Source organism: Poecilia formosa, unplaced genomic scaffold (genome assembly GCF_000485575.1).
Source record: "Poecilia formosa unplaced genomic scaffold, Poecilia_formosa-5.1.2 Scaffold990, whole genome shotgun sequence".
NCBI classification, from domain to species: Eukaryota; Metazoa; Chordata; class Actinopteri; order Cyprinodontiformes; family Poeciliidae; genus Poecilia; species Poecilia formosa.
In genome coordinates this window covers 22,350-45,084 of record NW_006800929.1, presented here as the reverse complement: position 1 = coordinate 45,084, position 22,735 = coordinate 22,350, and the positions used below count along the sequence as shown (strand labels likewise).

Here is a 22,735-nt window from a genome sequence, read left to right as displayed (position 1 = left end):
GTGGAAAAGAAAGAGTAATGAGAAAAATATGAATTAATCCCACTTATCGTCAGTAATGTACAGCCACACTTAAAGTCTTTTGCATCAGGCTGTTCCTGTAAAAGATTAAAAATATTGCACCTTCACGTGTCAAAACTTTCATTCAAAAATGGAAAAATAAAGGCTTTAAATTGTGTTTAAAGGCAAACGGTTTCAGCAATCCACATGATGAGAAATATAAAATCAGTCAACCTTAAAAAAACAGCAGCCAACTGTTTTCTACCATCAACATTATTGCCATAGCAATTAAATTAAGTCAATATAAAGCACAAATCAATCTTTTCCCTGGGAATGGCTCTGATGAGAGAGCGTATGTCCAATATTATTACAACTAGTCCGAAGCCTCGCATCAATAACGGTGACTCCGCCGGGGGTTTTGGTACTAAAGGCTTCGCTGCGGTTTCAATGCTGCCCCACGTCTGCAGCCCCCACGTTGCACTTTTATGAAAAACAAACAGAGAGCAGCAGAAGACCACAGGCATGCCCTCCCTGCCATTATGTCAATGGAGCCATTGAGACACAGGCCATTACACACAGACCCATTTATCTGCAGATGGGCAACATGACAATTAAGGCCCGGCTCCGTGTGCTCGCTGTGTGTCCACGTTTGAAGACATCAGATCGTTTTCTTTTAACCCCAAATGAAGGAGACAGAAAGATGAGCACGAAGCAATACATGTGTGCCGCCTCACGGACAAACACACACAAATGCGCATATGGAGACAGAAGAAAAGCATGTGGCACTTCTTAGACGGGTCTGGTGGGAAATGAGGTTCTGTTAGACAATCAGGGAAGCGACAGTGAGGTGACTGCTCCCTCCTGTTGATCAAGTCTGCCATTAAAAAGACAGAACAATGGAGATGAGAGGAAAAAGAAGAAAATTGTTTTTTGTCTTTGAGAGGGTCAGACCATATTTTCAGGTACTTTTTTAACCATCTCTGGATGACAAAGCTTTGTAGCACACAGTTAAATAAAATATGCATCTAAGTGTTTTTGATTACCTTTCCATGATATATGCTGCAGATGCCTCTCTCCAGATCAGGCAAATGTGACAGCAGAGATCTGATGGAGTTCAGAGTTATCGAGTCTGACTCCATCATTTCCTGCACAGCATCCTGTCTTTCTGCTATACACCTGCAGGCGAGAGGAAGGAGGAGACGGGAGGAAAGAAAAGAGGTGTGAATTACAAAGACGGGCTGAAAGGCGAGGAGTTAAAGCCATCGAAACAGTCGAGCTTCGCAAGGAGCAAAAGATATGTGTTCTTAGAAAAGCGGAATCCTTTCTGATTGAAATGATTGCCGCTGATTGGATTCTTTATGAATTATTGCAACCCAGCTGATTGCAGCTACAGTGCTGCGTTTAAGTGCCAAACAACCTCCTGACTTCCTACAGTTTTTCATATTTTGTCACATAAACACCTCAGAAAAAGGTCCAAGCAATTATACTGCAGATTCTGCCTACAGTTTCCGTTTCACACATGTGGCAGACTGCAGGAAATTCTCAGGCTGAGTTTTATTCACATAACTGGAAAAACTCTGAGGTGAAAGCTCTGCAAAGCAGGCAGGAAGCAGGAGAGAAACCGAGCTGATTCTTACAGTTAAACGTCTTGCAGAGTCACTAATATCCATTGAACTTTATCACATTTTGTCACACAAACTTTAATGTGTTCTATTGTGAGTTTATGAAATATACTAGTGCTGTCAATCAATTTAAAAAAATCTAATTAATCCCCAATCTTGACTTTGTTGGCTTGAAATGTAAAAATGCACATTTTAAAAAAAAAAACAGTTTAAGGAAATGTTTTATTGTCTCAAACCAAACCTCTCAGGTTTCATATTCATTTAGGTTAAAAAAAAGGAGTCTTTTTTTTTCAATCGTAATTAAGAAATAAATTATGATATAAAACTGTGACCTTAAACCAGAGCAGCAGTAGCAACAATGTTTAGATCAAAACATATGTATCTGTTAGAATGGCCCAGTCAAAGTCTGGACCCTGAATCTTATTGAGAATGAAACACATTAAGATTTGTGACTGAAACGTCACAAAATGTGAACAAGAAAAACACAGGAAACCTGAGTAAGTAAAAGATGGAGTAAAATATCTGTCAGACGATATGAGATCTAGTTAGTAATAATAATTGTAAGTGGGCAATTAATTTTGGTTTTAAAAGTGGTAAAGTTGAACAGTCAGACTCTGTTGAGTGGGTAGTTGGTTTAATTTTGTTCTCAGTTCTTAATAAAAGGTTAAATTATTTAAAAAGCAAATTAGTCATCAAGCTCCATGTGGTTGTCTCGCTCCAGTAACTCCACTTTTTTTTTTTTAGAAGATGTGGTAAGAGAAACAAAAAAGTAAGATCTCAAAAATGTAAATGAATGTTAATATTTCTGGTTGTGTCACATTTTGATGGGAGAATTTATTTGACTGCAACACCAACGCAATCCTAAAATTACACTCCTGTACAAGCGTTCAAAGTGACAAATGGTGATAGTTTTAGATGGCTTTTACTTTATTATAGTTAACATAAATGACACAATTTCACTAAAAAGAATATTATTTTCAGCTTTTCTGTCTTTCTCTTCACGTTCGATCCACTTCTGAAAAGCTGTTCATCTTTAAACGATCTGAGGTTTTGCAGACAGGGAAGACATTAAGACATTCACTCCAGAATAAAACAAAAAATAATTGTAAAAACACATGAAAGAATCGACTTAGATTGAATTTCAAATAACTCCATTAAAGCAATTCACTGAAGAGCACAGAGAGTTCATCTGAGTATGGCCATTAAAAAGCCTCAAACAAGCAGATTGGAGCAGATTTAGAGAAGTTGTGACCTGAACATCATACTCAGAACGAAAAGTCATGGTGCATCGTCTCGCTTTGGGCCAGAACATCCGTGCCTTTTGCTGATGTGCAGCATGTCGAGGAATTAATCCGCCTGCGTGTAATCAGGATTAGATTCATGTCTAAATTCTGCAGAAATGTTATCCGTTTAATCTGAAAAGCGGTGCCCAATCCACAACCATAATCCCTGTGCAGAAAGAAAAGAGGGCTGCCCTCAGAGACAGAAATTACTAACAATTTGACTGTATGGAAAACAGAATTAGACTGAAAATCCCTGTTTTTTTTTTTTGTTAAGCAGCTGACTCTAAAACTTTACATGCTTTCTTTCTTCTGCTGTAACCAGTAGAGGAATCAATGTACATTAACATTATGGTCTTTGTATTGTATGTATTGTTAACCTGAGTTATTTGTTGTGGATGTTGCACAGTTTCATTCACAAACAAGACTAAAGCAACAAGAAATATAGGAGTTCTTCTTGGAGATCATTTATGGAGGTCATAATGATGAAAATAGGACAATAACATTTTTCATTCTCAAACTTTGTTTTCCTGACATTTTACTTAATGATCCATATCAGAAAACAAAGTGGATATCAAGGACCCGGAAAGCAGCAGAGTTTCTTGTTTTCTCCCAGTCGGTTCTCTGACGAAAACTGGTGGTGACATTATTTAACACCATTAGTCTGTCACTGGTTTGGTTTTTCCAGTAGAAGGTATTTCTGGCTCCCTCTGTGTTTAGCTAGAATATTTTCAGCCACCATCTCGCTTCACCAGACCAGCCTTTCTGCGGGTTTCAACAACTCAAATTTAAGGCTTTTTAAAACCATTCTGAAGGGCATCTAAGACCTGCATCTCAAAAGAAATGTACAAACTTCATCCAGCAAGCTTGTGTTAGATTTACACTTACCCATGATGGTGTGTGTTTTTGCAAAATGCAAGCAAGGGGAGACTCAAACTGACAGATAAGTCCCACAAGAAAATAAAATACTGAATATACACGACTAAGCAGTCCTTCAAAGACAACATTTAAGACCTGTGATTAAAGTATTTAAGGCCAACTTACAATTATTTAAATGAATCGAAGACATTCTAAGGTCTTATTTTTAGATACATGGATTTAAGACTTTTTAAAGATGAGCTTGCAGACAGACTTGTACCTATCAATCTCTTGCTTTGGAGTAAGTAAGTACATTTTATTTATATGGCTCCTTTCACAGATAAAAAATAAAAAAATAAAAAAGTCACAAAATGCTCCACAAACTCGGAGCCTAAAAACCTAAACACAGTTCAAAATACAAAAAAGAAGTAAAATGATGCAGATAATTCAATAATCATATTCTTATTATAGCATTTAGCAATAATTGTCGCATATTTTACTGATATTGTGCAGGCTGACTGAGAACCCAGTGAGAATGAAGCTGGGGGTCAAAGGTGACGTGTACTCACTGCGGCTCTGTGAGCGGCTGGCTGACCCACTTCCTCAGCAGTCTCCGTCCAAACGGAGTGCGAACGTGGTCCAACACCCACAACAGACTTCCCCTCACGCTCCCATCTGTCTATGAATCAAAGGAAAAAAAGAAAAAACTCAATTCACCTTTGCACCATCAAGCAGCAAAGCACTTTAGGATAAGAACATAAAAATTATTGAAATGGAAATCACAGGGAGTAAATCATTACGGCTGACATGCAGAGCACAACGCTCCAGACGCATTAGGCAGCAATAACAACATATGATTTAACAAATACATGAAGGCCGAGATGCTCAAGTGTCACATTTTGAGCTGATGACACGGAGCCAAAGTGTTTGGCAGCGCAGCGTGTAAATCTTCCAAAGCCGCACAAAGTGCATTATGTCCTGCAGCACAGGCTTCGGTTCGAGGCAAATACAAAGAGTGACCTTAAAATATTTCATAGCGTAGTATGAATCATGCATTAACTCCACATGTACAATCTTATTTTCCTTAAAAATTGACCAAGACAGCTAAATGACAGGAGCATGTACCTGATTATTGAGGATTTCCAGGTTCCTGAGAGTGGCAGCACTCAGCTTCATCCCCCCTGATTCGCTGGACAGATGCCGAAATGAGCTGCACAAAATGAAAAATCTTATTTAAACACCACTTACCTCCCCTTGTCAGAACAATTTTAATGCTTAGTTTTGTAGATGAGATGACAGAAACTGTCACAAGCCCAACAAAAAACGAATGGCATATATAAGAAGGTGTTTATTCCCTAATTTCAAAGGTTGCAGGTAAATCTCAAATTGTATGTTTGTAATAATAAATACAAGTGTCAGGCTGTCAGTTACATGTTCCTGGTTATTTTAAACATAGCAAAGATTCATTACAGTAATGTTCAACAAAGAAAAAAAAGCTACATTTTCTTGTAAATGCTGTACCCAAAGAAATTTTTAAATTATTATCTCTATATGGAAGAATTGCAGTAATTATCTCAACAATCTCTCCCAGGATTCCCAACATCAATCTTGCAGGATGCGTCTGTGTCGTGCACCTTTCGTTTCTAAGAACCCTCTCCAGATTGAATTCCTGGAGGTACTGGATGAGCGGCCCCAGGCAGCAGATGACCGGGCTGTCGAAGGAGGCCACGCTCGACAGAGAGCGCGAGTCTGGAGGAAAACAAAACACGCAGTCATGTTTGGATTTTTAACACTAAAGCCCAGCCGTGAGTCATAGCTCAGTCCTTGTCAGACACATCCAGTGTTACCGCTGAGTGGCTGTCATGGTATTAATAGCAGGAACCAAACAGGGGGAAAAAATGCGTTCAGAGTAAAAGCTCTAAGCGGAACAAAATGACGCAACATAAAAATCCACCTTTCTCCGGGGTGTGACAGTAGAACTTGACGACTGCGTTCATTGCAGAGGTGAACTCAAATTCAGCGCTGTCCCTCCTCTCAACTCTGATTCGGTCATCAGTCTGAGCACTGGAGGGGAACAACAACAGCAATAACCTTCATTTATTATAACGACCATGTGTTAGTATCGATCCAGCGATAAACAACAGTGTTGCTTGTCACTCTGTTTGAACGTGGATACCTCACATCTAACCACAGTTTTCTATTCGAGAAAAATACAGATGCAGCTGCATATTGTGTTCAAGCAGACTCTATGGAGACGCAACAGCCTCAGTCACAGCCATAAAGCCACATTCTCCTCTGCGTCTCCCTGGTGCACCATCGTATCTCCCTGTTGCTCCATCCACTCTCTCGGCGTTGCACCTCTCAAGGACTCTGTTGCTTTGTCTGCCGTGTTGTTGCCATGGCTCTCTTTGCAGCGCTGAAGCACTTTCGGTCTTCCGTTTTCCAGCACCCATGCGCAAACACACAATCATCATATTTCAGTTCAGCAAATGGTCCGTCCAGGAGCTCAGATTATATAAAAGCAATCAATAGATCCCACATTGTGCTTGAAATTAGGCTGGGGCAATTAATCACTGAGCCAGTCAGTTGCACCACATTGCGAGATTTACAAGAACTGCGACTGAAGCACTTATTGATCCAGGGTTGGTGTTGTAGGAGCATTTCTGCAAAAGCCTGATGGGGCCTGAGCGTGGTGAGGACTGCATTAAGCTGAGCCCGACTTAAAATACTGAGACGGCTAAGGCTGATCCTGGTTCAGGTTTATACAAAAAGAAATGAAAGAACAAAAACAGAATCAGTTTTGGTACGGTTGATACTTTGAGCTAAAACCATAAAATACAAAATATAAAAGTATTAGAAACATTTAGGTAAAATAGGGATTTGACATAAATTCAACAGGCTGTCAGTTCATACATCTAATAGTATCTCTTTAATATTTTAACTGTCCATAAAACCTAAGCGCCATTCCTGCAGGGTGAAAAATAAACCCTCCCCCCCTAAAAACAAAAAACATACTCTGAGCAGTCGAGTTTGTTTTTTGGTGAATTTGTGTGAGCTGGAGTGAATCTATTCCGGGATGTTTGCATTTAATCTTAACATTTCATATTCCCCACCTTAAACCTCCAGGTAAATGCAAACTCCCTCTCCGTCTGCACGAGTAAAGCCACCAACACCACACCCAGTTGTCACAATCAACCTCTGAGGGACTCATTACCAGCCACTCCATGGACACGAGTCCGTTGCCAGGGGTCCCGTCTCGTCTGCCCACCCCAGAGACAGAAGCACCGACAGGCTGACGTCAGCAGCCACAAAAACCCCTCGATTCAGACGCTCTCCTGGGCTGCTCCTTTAGAGGAGCCTCATTACCGGCACTCATTGAAACATTTATCTCTGAATTACTGATGCACAATGTATCATTTCTCTCAGGTTCAGTCATTAAAACAGTGAGAAAATAATCAGCAAGAAAATTTTGTCATTAAGCTCCGTTTGCTACGGACGTGTAATAGACTTATCTGAGACACAAGAGGCCAAAGAAGAGTTTGGTTCTGATTGGTAGCTCCCCGAGGAGCAGTGATTATCAATGAGACTGATTGAAAATTGAAAAAAGAAAGAAAATAGCTGCAAGGATTGTGCAAGAGAGGATAATAAATTTGCTCCAAATCGTTTTTGAAGGGAAGAGACGCAGAATGAGGCAGACATTTCTCCTGTTTATCCAACTCTCAGCTTGTAATCAAACGCTCCTCGCTCCCTCTCTTTCTCTTGTCTCATTTCCTCAGGATTTCGCGGTCATGGCTGGGCTACAGAGGACGTCAATGGCGCCGATGTGAACAAGAAGGACGGCACAACAAAGCAGCTCAACGTCAGCGGTGCTGGCCGTGTCGTCAGTCAGACAGACATAAATCTCAGTTCTTTGTCTTTTTGATCTCACAGTTGAAACTAGATCTTCCTGATGTTAAAAAGAAGTTGTGTTTTCTCCCTCTTGCGAAACCAAAGACATAAATCGATTGTAAAATTGGAGAAAGGAGATTTTGTGTTGATCAAGTCAGAAAATGACTGGAGCAAGAAATCTCCTGTATCAAGCAAGATGAAACGTTTCTTTCTTTCTCCGATCAGTGACTGCATCATACTGAATGAAGCACAGTGAGAAACACAACAGTCCTCTATGAGGAATGACGAGTTAGACTGAGAAATACGAAATATCAGCTATTTTAGTAACAATAAAATGCAGGAATGTAGACAAAACACATTTTATTACTTTTATTATTTACAGTAAGAGTAGTGGGCTGGAAAAGAACCCAAAGTTATCCTGCCCCCAATTACCGTTAAAAAGAATGAAAAATATGTTAAAAAAAACAAAATGATAATAATCCCAAAACCTCAAAAACTTTTTATTATTAGTTAATAATGTTTGCCAATGCAATAATCAATGCTGTTTGTGTAACTATGGGGAAAAAATAAATATTTTTACAGGTCAGTTCTGAACATACATAAGGAAAAAGATTGTTTGCTTATTTCTTTCTGACTAAAAGGAGTTTTAAAAAAACAGCCAATTGTCAATCATACGGAAATAAAGCTTTTTTTGTCCAATTTACACATTAAAGTTATAGAAGCAACTAATATAAATTATCTCAATAAACTCCTTTGATCAATTTTATAATCATGCATTAAGTGTGACCAGCATTTGGAAAATTAATCATAACAGTATTTTTTTCTAATAACTTTGTTTAAACAGTGTTTTTGAAACTCATAAAGTGTGACATGATTGTCCTTCTAAATCAAACTTTTATTTACTTTGAGCCAAAAACCTTCACAAACTAAACTGTGAAGTTTCCAGTTTGAGCAAAATCCATCCACAACCTTAAATACTAAATGAATCTTGTGGACCCGCTGAGCCTCGTGGTGAGAACCTGCGTGCTGAAGACCCCATCTCATAACCGCTCAGTGCGCCCGCATCGATTTCCTCTGCCACACTAAGCCCAAAGTGCTCCGCTCAGCAGGGCTGCATGCCTGCCTGCCTGGGGAAATCTAAACACAACCCCTCAGAATCAAGTGAACCAAACTCAGACACACTCAGTTCTATCGAAGCAGAGATAAGCTCTGCAGAGGAAAATGAAGACACGTCGCCCCCTTGTGGCGTGACAGCAGATTACCTGGCATTAGCGATACTGAGCAGCAGTTTGGAGGTTTGATCCGAAAGGTCCGAAGGCACGAGAACCTCCACTGGGTTTATCCTCAGGATACGGCCCTCCAGCTCGGAGCGGGACGGACCATCAGGGAAACAGTCCAGGAACACGTCTCCAGTGCTGGGCTGGACGGCCTGATGCACAAGACACAAGCACAGGGACAGAAAAAGGAGAAAACAAAAGATTAGAGGGTAAAGAGGTAGTTTGATCACTCAGTTCATATTAGATGGCTGACTTTACAAATAAAGTCAGCCATATTTTTAAATATGGATAAAAATGACTCTCCTTCCAGTTCAATCAAAGTTGAAATTGGAATTTTTAAATATTGTCTTTAATATTTATGACAAGAGGGTAAATGACTTTATTCCTTAATCCAGACAAAACATGTGTAAAATATTTCTATAAGAGATTTTTCTCTTACAAATTCAGGATTTTTTTTCTTACAAATTTCTCACGTCAGAGGATATTTTAGTTCTCATATCAGAAATGTATGCCTTTAATCAAGGAAAAAAAAATTCTTGCCAATTTATTATATTTTGACATCAGAGAATATTAAAGACGTTTTTGGCTGAAATGTATCCATTTTTCATTTTAATCCATGATGGCCCTAATACTCTGTTATGGATTGAATATAACACAAACAAAAAAGTCATAAACCTGTGGATGCATCATTGTTCATTTTGATCAAATACCAATGACATCTGCCAAGAAAGACTCAAATATAAAACGTCACCATTGACCAACACTTTCATATAAGTTTTAATAGATGAATTTGTTATGAAAATATCTCATTTATACAGAGGAGGAGATGTAATTGGCTATTGAACTTCTTTAATTGGAAAATATTTCCAACATGAGGCAGCCAGACTCTCTCAAACCTGTCGACAAATAACCACTGATCTTCTCATAGTTTATCTAGCTGAAAATACCATTTCCTTCAGGAATTACTTAAAATCTTCTAGATTCCAGATAAACTCAGATTCGATGTGCTTCATATTGTTGAAATGCACACCATGTTGCTTGGTTTCAGCTGCAGTTTATGTTTATCAGACTCACCACCACCCCCACAGAGAGCTGCTTCTTCACTTTGTCCCAGTTCTCACTGATGCACAGCAGGAAGCTGTCAGGAGGGTCCGACACCACGTCAGCACAGCCCCCCTCCTCCACGTCTGCCACTCTGCAGACCGGGTTTACGTCTGGAAATAATACCTCGTCAAGGACATCAAGGGATTAAAAAAAAGCTACTTTAGGGGCATGTAAGGACAGAAAATGCCTGTAAGGATACCCTCTCCCACCAGAGTGGACTTGGTGTACAAGGCGCTGAGCTGACGGCTGAACAGAGCGTTTCTGTTGGTCCCTGACGCCTTCAGCGCAGACGTTTCTGTCTGCTTCACAACGCCAACCTAAAAATGACAGACAGAAGTGACGAGACGATATCTGTCTCTGCTAACGGAGTGGAAGGGGGAAGAAGAGAATCAGAATCTAGCAATCATCTGCTACCTTGTGTCCATGAGACACCAGGCGCCTGACGTGAACAAACAGGCGGTGAGTCGGGATGCTGCACGTCATGAAGTTATGATCCAGGTGACAAGTTATGTTCAGCTCTTTGGCAGCAATCTGTTCAAATGCAAAAGTTTCTAAATGATTATTTGGTCTAAACCTGGAGCAAAGATGTTTTCTCTCCTCCCCCGGGGTACTAGGAAATGAGAAGTGTGTAGTTTCAATGAGAATACTTTCTTTTGCAAAGTAGCAGATACACTGGAGCTACGATTACATCTGATTATTTAAGCATACTCGGGTTTTTACCTCTGCATCTTCTCCAAAGAACCTGTATTTGTAGCCACACTCCACTGCCAACAGCACGTCCTTATGCTGCTGTTTCAGCTCCATGACCTGCTGCTCCAGGGGGGTGTATGTGCTTCTGGAGCGTCTGCAGGGGGCGCTGGAGTCTGATGGAGACTCTGCAACCTTGCCTCCCTCCCTTCCTCCTGACTTTGTGATCTTAGACAAGCAAAATCCCTGCAGGGGGAAGAAAATATGCTCAAATGTGGTTATTTTTAGTTTGTTAGCGGTGCTCAAGTTTGAAGTTAAGCTCTTCGAACAGCGGTGCATTAAAAAAAGATTGTATTGCTCAGTAAAATTTAATTGAGTGGCAATTAAAGTAAATGATTCACTGACTCCTTCACTGCTCCAGGTTCCCATCAATGATGAATATCCCAATAAAATAACATAAAGTCAATCATGCAATTATGACACAAACTTCAAATATCCTTTTTAGGAGCAAATCTGCTCTGTCATGTGTTGGGAACCAGCGTCTGTATATGGTATGCCCGAAATGCCAAGACTGGACACATGACAAGAAAAATAAACAGCAGGTAAAGGGAATAAGGACAAAGTAAACCAATAAAAGGAAGTGAAAAAAGAAACATTTGTACCTTCTGAGCAAACTGTTTAAACTGTATTCAGACTGTATAGGTTTGCAGTTTATCAATGGAGGTGGCAAATTATTCTAAGAATTACCAGCTCAGATCAAAAAAGCACAGAGAAAACAAAGTTGATCAAAGTGACAAAAAGTATTTAATCATCATGACTATAGTATGTGTCCAATCTTAGTAAATCTTAGCACTGTTTACTATGAAATATTTATAGCCAGGTTTAATCCAAACATAAAGAATACACTCCCTGCTTATGAGTAACATATTCAGCTTGTTGAATGGATTCTCACTGCATCAGGTGTCAGCACAGAGAGAGTTGCAGTAATGCCATTGATGGAAATGTTGATACTTTTTACCATTTATTCACTGCTATATCTGCTGTGTTTTTTTCTCTGCAGGTGTTTTCCTGTTAAAGAAGTTTCCAGACAATGTGCAGACGCTTTCGCAGCCGTTTACAAAGATAGCTGAACTGTGACATCCTGTGCAAAACGCCTCTCTTTGTAGCTGCCATATATGGAATGCATTTCCTGCACTTGCCTGTGCTGTTGAATTATCACTATGACGGCACTCCTGTGCTTTGAGGAGAATGAATACCGAAGGTTTGCAAGCTCTTGTTGGAGTTAGCCTAAACAGTCTGACACACTTCTCTCGTTTTGTAAAAGGCAAGTCTTTGTGTCCTTGTGATCTTTTCAGAGTTTATGTGAAGAGTAAACTTAATCATTATTTGCTTGATGACGCGAGCCTGGCTTTACTTGACCCCATCTGAAAGAGGTAGAGGTCAGAGGCCCTAGTCAGAACATTTATAGAAAGCAGCTAAATATTATATTCAGGGCTTAAACTACCAACCTTTGAGGTTTAAATATGTTCTCATGTCTTTTTCACATAGAGAAGAATTTGTTTAACATACCAGATTAGTGACAGCCAGCTCTGGATCCTCTTCGTCATGATTCTGTGTTTCATAATCCCGCTTCTTCTCTGTCCCAGGCAGTGTCTTGCTGATTTGCTGATGAGAATCCACAAAACTAGGCGAAACAGAACTCCTCATATTAGAGCTTTTGCCGCTGCGGTCATCCATCTTTGTTTCGTCCTCGATGGCCCGGAGAAACGGATCAGCCATCATGCAGGAGAAACCTTTCAGCTTCTCCAAAGTGGAGGAGCAGAGACCTCCTCGTCCTCCTCCTCCTCCTCGGCTCAATGTCGGCTTTGCCTCTAGGGAGAAGAAACAAACCAAGAATATTTAGTTTTCAAACAGTAAAGGAAATATTTTTAGAAGAAATGAAATTAGATGATAAGCTTGTGTTCACCTTTAACACTCTGAGAAGGTCCGGGCTCACACTGCACGTCTTCCACCTGTTGGCCCTTCACAGCCAGTTTGGTTCGTTTTGATGGCAACCCATCTTCATCACCAGAGGAAAGTTTCAACTAAAGTACAGGAGCCAAATAATCACAGGTACAATAAATTAGTGTGTACCTAAAAAGTTAATTAAAGTCAATATTTAATTCAAGAAACTCAAAAATTTTGATTTGGAGAAACAGTGAAATATTTAAAGTGATTGTTTTTATTATAATTTTGATGATAATGTTTAACAGCTAATTAAAGCCCTAAATGTGGTTTATCACAAAAGTATACCTTTACCTAAAACCAATAAGAAACAGCAGAAATGTGTGGAAATGTATATTATTCTACTGTAAAGTATGAGCCTTCAGTACTTGGCTGGGTCCCTTTTTGCATGAATTGGTGAATCAGTGATTGGAGGCAAGCAGTCTGTGACTTTGCTGAGGTTTTGATTAATAAATTTATCCATTCATTCATTAATCCAGGTTGCCTTCAGCTCATCTGCACTGTTGGGTCTGGTGTCTGTGACATTCTGCTTGGGTTACAGGTCAGTACAGTTTGCTTATCAGTAAAAGGAGAGTAACACCAGCAGGTAGTATTCCCTTAGCAATGTGGACAGATGCCAAGTTTTGTTGGAAAATTAAATCAGCAACTCCATAAAGCTTGTCAGCGAAACATGAAATATTTTAAAAGTTCCTGCAAATAGCTGCTCTGAAGATGACATGGCACCCTAAATTTCACACTGTGAAAACCTCAACCAGTACCTGAAGTAACTTTGATTACTCTCCACTCTTCCTCCAGACTCTGTTACCTTGATGTCTGAATAAAATACAATATTCTAACATCAAGGCTTCTGTGGACTGTGATTCAAAGTCCTCCAATAAAGGTTCAATTATACCTATTGCACTTGCATCTTTGTCCATCACACTTCTTCCTTCCTCTCAACGTCCAATTAATATAACTGGACACAGCAATATTTCAATACATGATTCCTTTAGCTGTGACTTTTTTTCAACCCATAATAGTGGAGGACTCCAATGACTGAGTGCTGATAGAGCAGAGGTCACAAAATCCCCATGAATTAAGAGCTGTGGTTTAAAAACCTTTCTTAGTGTGACATTATACTTTCCGAGGAACTAAATTCTGGAAGAGTTGCATAAAGCAAACCACAGATGACATGTCGGATATGAAATGAGTTAAGTAGCAGACCTCACCTTTCCTCTTGAGAGCCGATGCTCTGCAGGATTTGCTTTAATCCCACACTGAGGTCTGCTGCTGCTGCTGCTGCTGCTCAGTCCTCCAAAGTACCTGCTGATGGAGGTCTGAGTAGTGCAGGGCTTCTTCACAGACTTTGGCATGTTTACATTTCTTTTTTTAACCGAAATGTTTTAAAAACCTGCATAAAACCGGTCATAACGAAGTAGTTGAAGCTCCACCGGCTTTTCAAAACATAGCGGCGCAGGAGCTGACGTCACCCAGGCGCGTAAAATGACGCCGCAACGTATTGATGTGCATTACCGTCATCTACTGGAGTGGAGTGTGTATGCTACGTATAAACTCTGTATCCTATCAATTTCGTCTTCTTGAGGTTTTTCAGTAAAGAACAAAAATATTCAGAATTGAAAAGATTATTTAAAATATCTTGTGTATTTAACTGTAAGTTTGCTAAAACGTAATTTGGATATAATTTTTCTGCCTTTCTACACCAATGCATCATAAAATACACTATCAACTACTGGCCATCAGCTGCAAATGCAAGAAATTATTTTTGTTAAATCCAATATGGCCGACAGATAATAAAAGCATTGCAACCGACCCGGTCCCTCCTTCTACTGTAGACGACTCTTGCAGGTAAAAAAAATATTGTGACATCAGATAACCCCTAAAGAACAATACTACTGATGTATTTTTCAAATAACAACTTTGTATTTGGAGAAACTTACATTTGATCACCTAAAAAAAAATAAAAAAAATAAAAACTTTTTACTAAATTTTTTTCCTACCTTTTTTTATGCCTTAAGAAAATCAAAAAACATTTTGGAAAAAAATCCTGACACAAAGGATCATAATTCATGCATGAAACGGTTCATTTCTTTTTTTCTTTTTCCCAGGGTTTTAAAATTTCTTGACATGTATGATGGCTATGCTGGCATAATCAAATACAGACCGTACTAAACCCGTGTATTGCTTTCAATGTTTTTCTCTCAGTATCCCACTCACTCCCCACCAAACACCTCATTACATTTAAAACTCTCTTACACTTTTCCACTACTTTTTGAAAATGAATTTTCCAAGTAAGGTGTTCATCCAGCCTTAAACCCAAAAACTTAAATGGCTTAAACTTAAATCATGATTATATATTTGCAATTTTAGATTTTCAGACACTTCCTTTGTAAAAAATAAATGAATAAATAAATAAATAAACTCTTAGTTTTGTCTATAGAATTTTTAAATCTCCACTTAAAGGACCAATCTTCCATTTTATTAATTGCTTCTTGTATATTTTTAACAATACAATTTAAGTTTTTACCCCTTTTCCAGATTGTTCCATCATCAGCAAATAAAGAAAAGCCCATTCCACTCTCCAAAATTGTCAAACATATGTTTGCCGTACGCTATACTTCCCTAAGAAAGTATAGTGTACTTCCTTAGGGAAGTACGTCAAACCACTTCCCTAAGGAAGTAAAGCGAAAAGATTTTCTTCTGAAAATTTTTTCAGAAAGATTTTCAACCAAAAATCTTTCTGAAAAATGTTGCCCTATTCTTACTTGTACTGGTCTATCTTGTAAAAAACATTTTATCCAATAAAACAATGAATCCACTAATTCCCACCTTTTTAAATGTTATTTAAAACCTTCCTTCCATATCTGCTTCCTCCATATGAAAAAAGACAGCCACCATACTCTCCTTACTAACTTGCCCTTTTTCTGATTTCATGTTCTAAACGTAGAATAGGATCCATACTGCTTCTACCTTTTCTAAGTCCACTTTGAAATGTTGATAAATATCCCCTCTTTTTAACAAAGTAGTTATATGTGAATTTAATGCAATATGTCTATAACTTGCTGGTTTGACCACTCTTTACCTGATTTTAGGTTTGGAACTATGATTGCTTCTTTCCATGCCATAGGTTAAAAAATCACTATTTTCCAGGTCTTACTATATAATTTCAGGAAAACCTTTTTAGTTGAATTACTAAGCTCAATAACCATAATACAAGAAATATTATCATTCTTTTATTTCCTATTAACATTATTTAGTTCAAATAAAGAAAAGGGACCATTTAATAAGTCATTAGTTCTTACAATTTGTTCCAACAAATTAACATTTTTATTGATTGTACAAACTCTTCTCTGTTTTTCCTCTGTACTTATCACAACTGTGAACTTTAACAAAATTTTAACCAAAATGTTTCTCTTCTCCTCCTCTGTCACAGCAATAATATCTCCATCTTTCAAAACTGGATATCAATTTGAAACAATTTCTGGTTTTGGCTGTTAAAAAAAAAGGAGGGTCATCAGTTTAAGTGGACTATCTGCCGTAATATTAGATTTTTTAAAGTAATATGTAATCTCAGCTGAACATTTTACACTTTTATTTTGAAATATAAAAATGGCTTTTGGTATTAAAGTTTTTCCCCACATAATCTTCGACTCTAAAAACTAGAAATAAATTCAGTTTGACTCACCAGTGTAATTCTAATCTGGCAGAACTTTAACATTAACCTGCACAGCAGACAAGGTTACATATAGTAAAAATTAACCTGTTAACCTTGACAATTTTTATATGTTTTTACCACATGAGACAGTAAGGTTTTTTACTGTCTGATCTGGACAGTAAAATAATTTAAGTAGTTTATCGCAACTTTCCAAGTTACAGTACTTTAAACTTTTAAAGTCAAAAGTCTTGGAAAACTTAAAGTAAGAAGTTTAAAGAAAGAAACTTCAAACTTTTGAAGGAGGAAATACAACTTCAGAGAACTTCATGATTTTTCTGACATAAACATCTAAAAGTCATCCTACCAATGCCAAAAGGAAAAAGTCTAACAAGCTAAATGCTGAGCTTATCTTTATCCAGAGTTCAGAACATGACATGTTAGAAAAACTTTTATAGCTGCACGCACAATAAAATGTCATCACATAACAGTGTGTGTAGCATAAACAATATTCAAAGTAGTATGATTGATGCAGCATGTTTGTGCCAGAATCACAGGAAATGTTGTGTTCTTTTAAGTTCTGTTTTTGTGCTTCCAAGTTTTGTTTTTAAACTGTGTCACGCTAGGAAAAACTCTGGTGAGACATCACAGAGGATGTCTGCGGACAACCCTGACCATCTTCTTCGTGAGACTGTATTGCGGGGCGGGGGGAGTGTCTTCAGTCAGAGGCTTCTTCAAAATCACTGTAATACAGACTGTTACAGAAGATCTTTCCTGTCAATAGCCATCACTGTCTACAATAACTATTTGAAGAATTAATGAGCTACAACAACTTTTAGTTTTCCTTTGGGATTGTTTAGGTAAATTCTTTATTTGTTTTGATAAAGGGGTATGCATAGAATCAGAGAAATGGACATTTGTCTTTAGATATTTTCTTTAGAAAATCAGAGTAAACATCACCGTCTGAGAAAAGAAAAGCAAGAGAGAAGAAGGAAGAAGTGAAACTTAGCACATACAGTTCTCCTTTTATGTCTTATCAGTCACGTACATGGTGCCTACACCCATTTCTCTCTCAGTTTCTCCCATCTCGAGTTAATTTGTACCTCTGTCCATAAATCAAACCTGGTTCAAAGGAGTTCCGGTTTGAAAGAGAAGAAAAAACATCTTCACTGAAACCTCCGTTATCAGTACCATAAGTATAACACTTGTTTATTTCTTCCCAGTAAATAAGCAAAAGTTTTATTTTCCAAGACGAGATCAATAAAGTATTTTTGAATTTGAATACTAAAAATATGTCCTTTTTTATTTCTTTGAACTGTTTTTAAATACAGTGCAATGAAAATCTGTTAATATACACTTACTGACTTTGACATGTTTACATTTCTTTTTCTAAATACAATATTCCAATATCCTGAAAAAACACATGTCAGAACTGAAAGTAATGCTGAGTTTTTATGAGGGCCATGATGTCATTTGAGTGCTCTTTATATTCAGGTCCCTGTGGAGCGGGTTTATTTAGGGAAAGGAAGAGAAAGAAGAAAGGACTGAAAGAAAACGTTTTTCCTTCGCACAGCCTACGTTCATGATGAAGCTTTACGGAGTTCTTGTCCTTTTTGTAACTTTTTCTGTTGGTAAGAATTTCTTGAATTTAACAAAAAAAGGGGAAATAAAACAAAGATTAAGTTTTATAAGCAATTCAGGTTTTCTCCTAAAGTTTAGGAGTTTCTCTATGACTTGATTCAAAGCTGTAAGTCAAATATTTCTTTAAAGCTCTCATTATTAGTTTATAAAATATTTGAACTGGATTTTATACATTTTGAGATTTTAAACCAAATTTTGAGTCTTGTTTTTACTGATTGATTGATTGATTTACTCATTTCTGTAAAAACAATTAGTACAGAAATGTATATAGAAATGTACTGAATTCTGTATTAACAGTTCGGACGGGACTGTCTTAATGCCGTGTTCAACAGTACAAACAATTTCCTTATGTTTTCACCGTTAAAGACTTTAAGACTTTCTTTTCATTTAATTGAAAATTTGTATTTAAGCAGCTTGTAAGTTTAATAAAAAAAGACACACATCTGTCAAGTTCTCAGCTTGTTTTTTGTTGTTATTGATAATCATGTTTAATTCTTTTGGTTCTTCATTTAGCATCCGGATTGAGATGCTACATATGTGTAACATCTGATCCCAGTGGCTGTACAAATTATTTGACTTGTCCTGATGGTTTCGACCGATGTGCTTCTGCCGAGTCAGAAGGTAAGCTTTTAAATGTATGAGAATCTGTGCTGCTTGAACTGATCACTTGCAAAAAGATTTAACTTGTATGAGCTTTTTGTGGACATTATAGAGCATATTTATGAATACTATTGAGAGGTTTTCTTGCTCTTACAGGACTGATTCAAAAGAGCTGCTGGCAAAATGCATCATGCATTCCTCCCATTCAGTGCTGTGACAAGGACTTGTGCAACGGTGCCATACTGACTCGCAACAGTCCCATACTGATTGGGAAAGGTGCCGTACTGATTGGCAACGGTACCTTACTGACTGGCAAAGGTGTCATACTGACTGGCAAAGGTACCTTACTGACTGGCAAAGGTGCCGTACTGACTGGCAACGGTCCTGTACCGACTGGACCTGGTGTCATCCTGCTGCTCCTGTCTTCAGCCCTTATGATGCTCTTTATTTAAGGCTCTGAAATCATGATCCTGTTCTGGTTTATTGTTTTGTCTATTAACAGTTAACCTAAGTTGACAGCAAACATGCAGTCAGGACAGATATGCATTATTTATATTCATCATGTAATACGCATGTCTCTTTTAAACATGAAACAAAATTTGTAAGCTATGAAGGAATAAACTAATCAAATGCTCAGTCAACAAATTGCTGTTATGTGGTCTTTTCAATTTCAGTTCATCAAATTATTTAAAGATAACTTGATCGACTATCATGTTTTTACATTTTCTAAGATTAAGAATAAAACATGAAGGATACCAGGCTCTTTCAGGGGCTGCAAATTCATTCAATAGTTATCTCTCATTTGTATTTAGTTGAATTTGTTTTAATTATTATATTTGCTCTGTACTTTTAAAGGGGGAGTATATTGTGTAAAAATCAACTTTTTTGATCTTTATATTATGGTATAATATTATCTTGTCATCAAAACATACCTGGAATGCTGCTTTGATTGTTTCATGCATGTTTGAGAAATATTTGAAGCTATTCAGCAGTGCCTAAACAGTTGCTCACACAAAGTGCTGACTATTTGCACAAAGCTCCTCCTTGGAGTTGCAGGCCCCAGTCGAGCTTTCACCTCACAGAGCAGCTGTTTACCACTCATGGTGGAACTGGGAGTCTGCTGAGCTCATCATACAAACTACTTCTCAGTCCAACTCTCCTAAGAACGGTTGTAAACAGCAAAATGAAGTAGTGTTGTGACAATGTCTTGATGTGCAGGTGCCAATTAGGATCTTCTAGTTCTCGGGGATTATAGACTACAAATATTTAACATAGTTACACTCTTCCTTGTCAGCTGCTGTGCTTTATCTTAACTTTTGAAACAATACAGCATTCACATGTGCTCTGGTATGTTGTGTGCCTCTGCATAAGTAGTCAACATGGGCTGCCATGGAAAAAGATACTATGGCTATATTTTAGTCCCAGTCCAGCCCTGGTGGTGACATCATGCTGCCAGCATACTGGTCAGAGTTGACAGGAAGATACAAAATACAGGCCTAGAAGATAACCAGTTTCCTGAATTCCCTTTCTGTCTCTTACTCAGGCTGTTGTTCACAGCAGTGAAAGGTCCATCCATCCTCTGTACACCCTAGTGGGGTCGACAGAGGTGCTGGTGCCTATCCCCAGTGAACGTTTCGGGCAAGAGGCGGTCTACACCCTGGACAGGTCGCCAGAGACAGAACAAACAACCATGCACACACACTCACACCAAGGGACAATTTAGAGAAAAAAGTGTTTGCTTTTCACTAGTTTGTTAATGTTTTCTTAAAAGCGGATCACTCGTTATGTTAATTCGTTTACAAGATACCTGACTGTAGATGTTTTATACTCGTTCTGGTGAGTCAGAATAACGATGGTTTCATAATTTGCTCTTAAAAGATATACAACTTTTTTCCCTTTGTTTACTGTCACTTCAAAGGATGGCCTTTAGCATGATCTGGGAAATAAAATAAAGTTTTATTTCATCCCACATGACTCTTCTTTTTTTCTCCTGAACAGTTTTTGCTTGTAACCGAAAGTTATCTGCAGGTTACAATCTTTTTTTTTCTTTTCTTTCAAATACAATATGATGTAAAAATGATATTCTCTTCTACAAAAGATTATTAGCATTATGTTTCACTGTTGCTGGCTTAAAATGTTTAACATTTAATATTGAACATGCTACTTTTGGTTTGGAATAAAGGTATTAAGCAGACTGTATTACTTTGTTGCCTCAAAAAAGGTTCTTATTATGTGATATATCAACAAAAGTATATTTGCTTTGCCACCTAAATTATAGAAGTCAGGTGTTCCAATCACTTCCATGACCACAGGTGTATAAAATTAAGCACCTAGGCATGCAGACTGTTTTTGCAAACATTTGTGAAAGAATGGGCCGCTCTCAGCAGCTCAGTGAATTCCAGCATGGAGCTGCGATCGGATGCCACCTGTGTCCAGTCGTGAAATTTAGTGATGAAGCCTTGTAAAACAATGAAGCTTCCCAGTCCATTGCTTTGCCCAAAGGTTTATTACTTGGTGGTTCATTCATTTCTCACTCGTGACATCTGCTGTTGAAACTGTGGCAGCCTTGTCACTCAGACAGACATACTTAAAAAACATTAGTAAATGCAATATTGTCACAATGTTTTTGTCAAACTCATGTTTAGTAACAGGACAGTCAATTAAGTCCTATTTAACTAATCTTTTTTTAGTTATTAAAATTATTTGTAGCCAATCCTGGTATATGTTGACTGCCAGTGGCTGTTTTCTTTTGTCATTGACTGATTTCACAATAGACATTTGTTTTAGTGTATTCAGAGTGCAGAGCTTGTTGGGGCAGACATTCTTTGAGTTTTGATTTGCCTCCTGAAAAACTAAAATTCTTCAAAAATTCTCTTTTTCTTGGATTTCTATCAGCTCTCTGATCCTTTATATTTTTACTCATCAGGCCAGAATTTTACTCTTTCTGCTGTGCAAGCCTGATATATCTTTGCAGAATAACGAGATAGTGAAAATTTCAAGAAGTTGAGAATTTCGGAGGTGAAGGGGTTAATTATTTCTATTTAAGCATCTTGTGAGCGATCATCTCAAAGTATCCCCAGATGTCAGATTGTTTTTCCCTCTTGCTGCATGTTCCATTTCAATCAAGTTTATCTGTGTAGCACATTTCAGCAACAATGTAGTTTCAAAGTGCTTTACATAATAAAAACACACAAATATAAAGTCATAAAATATATCATAATCAACAATTGAGAAAACCGGTAACAAACGTAACTTTTTAATGAGTGCCGTCATCAAAATATTAATGCACATGAACTATGTTGGTCAAGGTTCCTTTTATTTCGACCACTGCTGAAAACAAATACTCCTCTGATGCGCGATCAAATACAATAAATGAAGCGTACGGCTCATCATGCTTTTATTTTGAAAACCGACACGCAAAATGAAGCAGTCACGTGACCCATGCAATGTGAGGCATCATTTGTCGTCAGTCACGTGGTTTTCAGCAAGATCACACAAGCGGGGCTTCATCTGACACACCCCCTGTACACGCCTCGAAGCCTGGCTTCTGATGGCCCATCACTAGTGAAATTTCCTCCCTCTTAAATATTCCACAGTCAGCTGTAAGCTGTATAAGAAAACGAAGTGTCAGCAACTCAGCCACGAACTGGTAGGCCACATAAACTGATGGAGCGGCTGCTGAAGCCATAGGTCGCCAACTTTCTGCTGTCAATCACTACAGACCTCCAAACTTCATGTGACCTTCAAATTAGCTCAGGAACACAGCGCAGAGAGCTTCATGGAATGGGTTTCCATGGTGGAGCAGCTGCATCCAACCCCTACATCACCAAGTCAAAGTGTTGGATGCAGTGATGCAAAGCATGCTGCCACTGGACTATAGAGCAGGGGAGACCTGTTCTCTGGAGTAATAAATCGTGCTTCTCCATTTGGCAATCAAAAATGGGCGAGTTTGGGTTTGGCGGTTGCCAGGAGAACTGAATTTGTCTGACTGCATTGTGCCAAATGTAAAGTTTGGTGGAGGGGGGATCATGATGTGGGGTTGTCTTTCAGGAGCTGGGCTAACTCTAACCCTATTTCCAGTAAGAAGAACTCTGAGGCTTCATCATATCAAGACATTTTAGACAATTC

At 38.3% G+C, this 22,735-nt stretch overlaps 1 protein-coding gene and 1 long non-coding RNA gene across 2 annotated transcripts; one reads left to right on the top strand and one right to left on the bottom strand.

Annotated features, from left to right (window-relative positions):
* Window positions 1-1,040: 1,040 nt before the first annotated feature.
* Window positions 1,041-14,219, bottom strand: LOC103132313 (DNA mismatch repair protein Msh3-like; the record flags this gene model as incomplete). Its single annotated transcript, XM_007544097.2, has 13 exons — window positions 13,926-14,219; window positions 12,680-12,797; window positions 12,283-12,584; window positions 10,747-10,959; window positions 10,441-10,557; window positions 10,226-10,343; window positions 9,997-10,136; window positions 8,908-9,074; window positions 5,712-5,821; window positions 5,392-5,506; window positions 4,883-4,967; window positions 4,327-4,436; window positions 1,041-1,173 (listed from the first exon to the last, which is right to left on the bottom strand). Coding segments are annotated over exons 1-13 (1,872 nt in total), but the record flags the coding sequence as incomplete, so codon positions are not given.
* A 4,440-nt stretch (window positions 14,220-18,659) lies between these two features.
* On the top strand, window positions 18,660-19,252 carry LOC103132312 (uncharacterized). The gene is made up of 2 exons (XR_001660916.1): window positions 18,660-18,925; window positions 18,968-19,252. It is a non-coding gene; the product is annotated as an uncharacterized LOC103132312 (long non-coding RNA).
* Window positions 19,253-22,735: the final 3,483 nt, after the last annotated feature.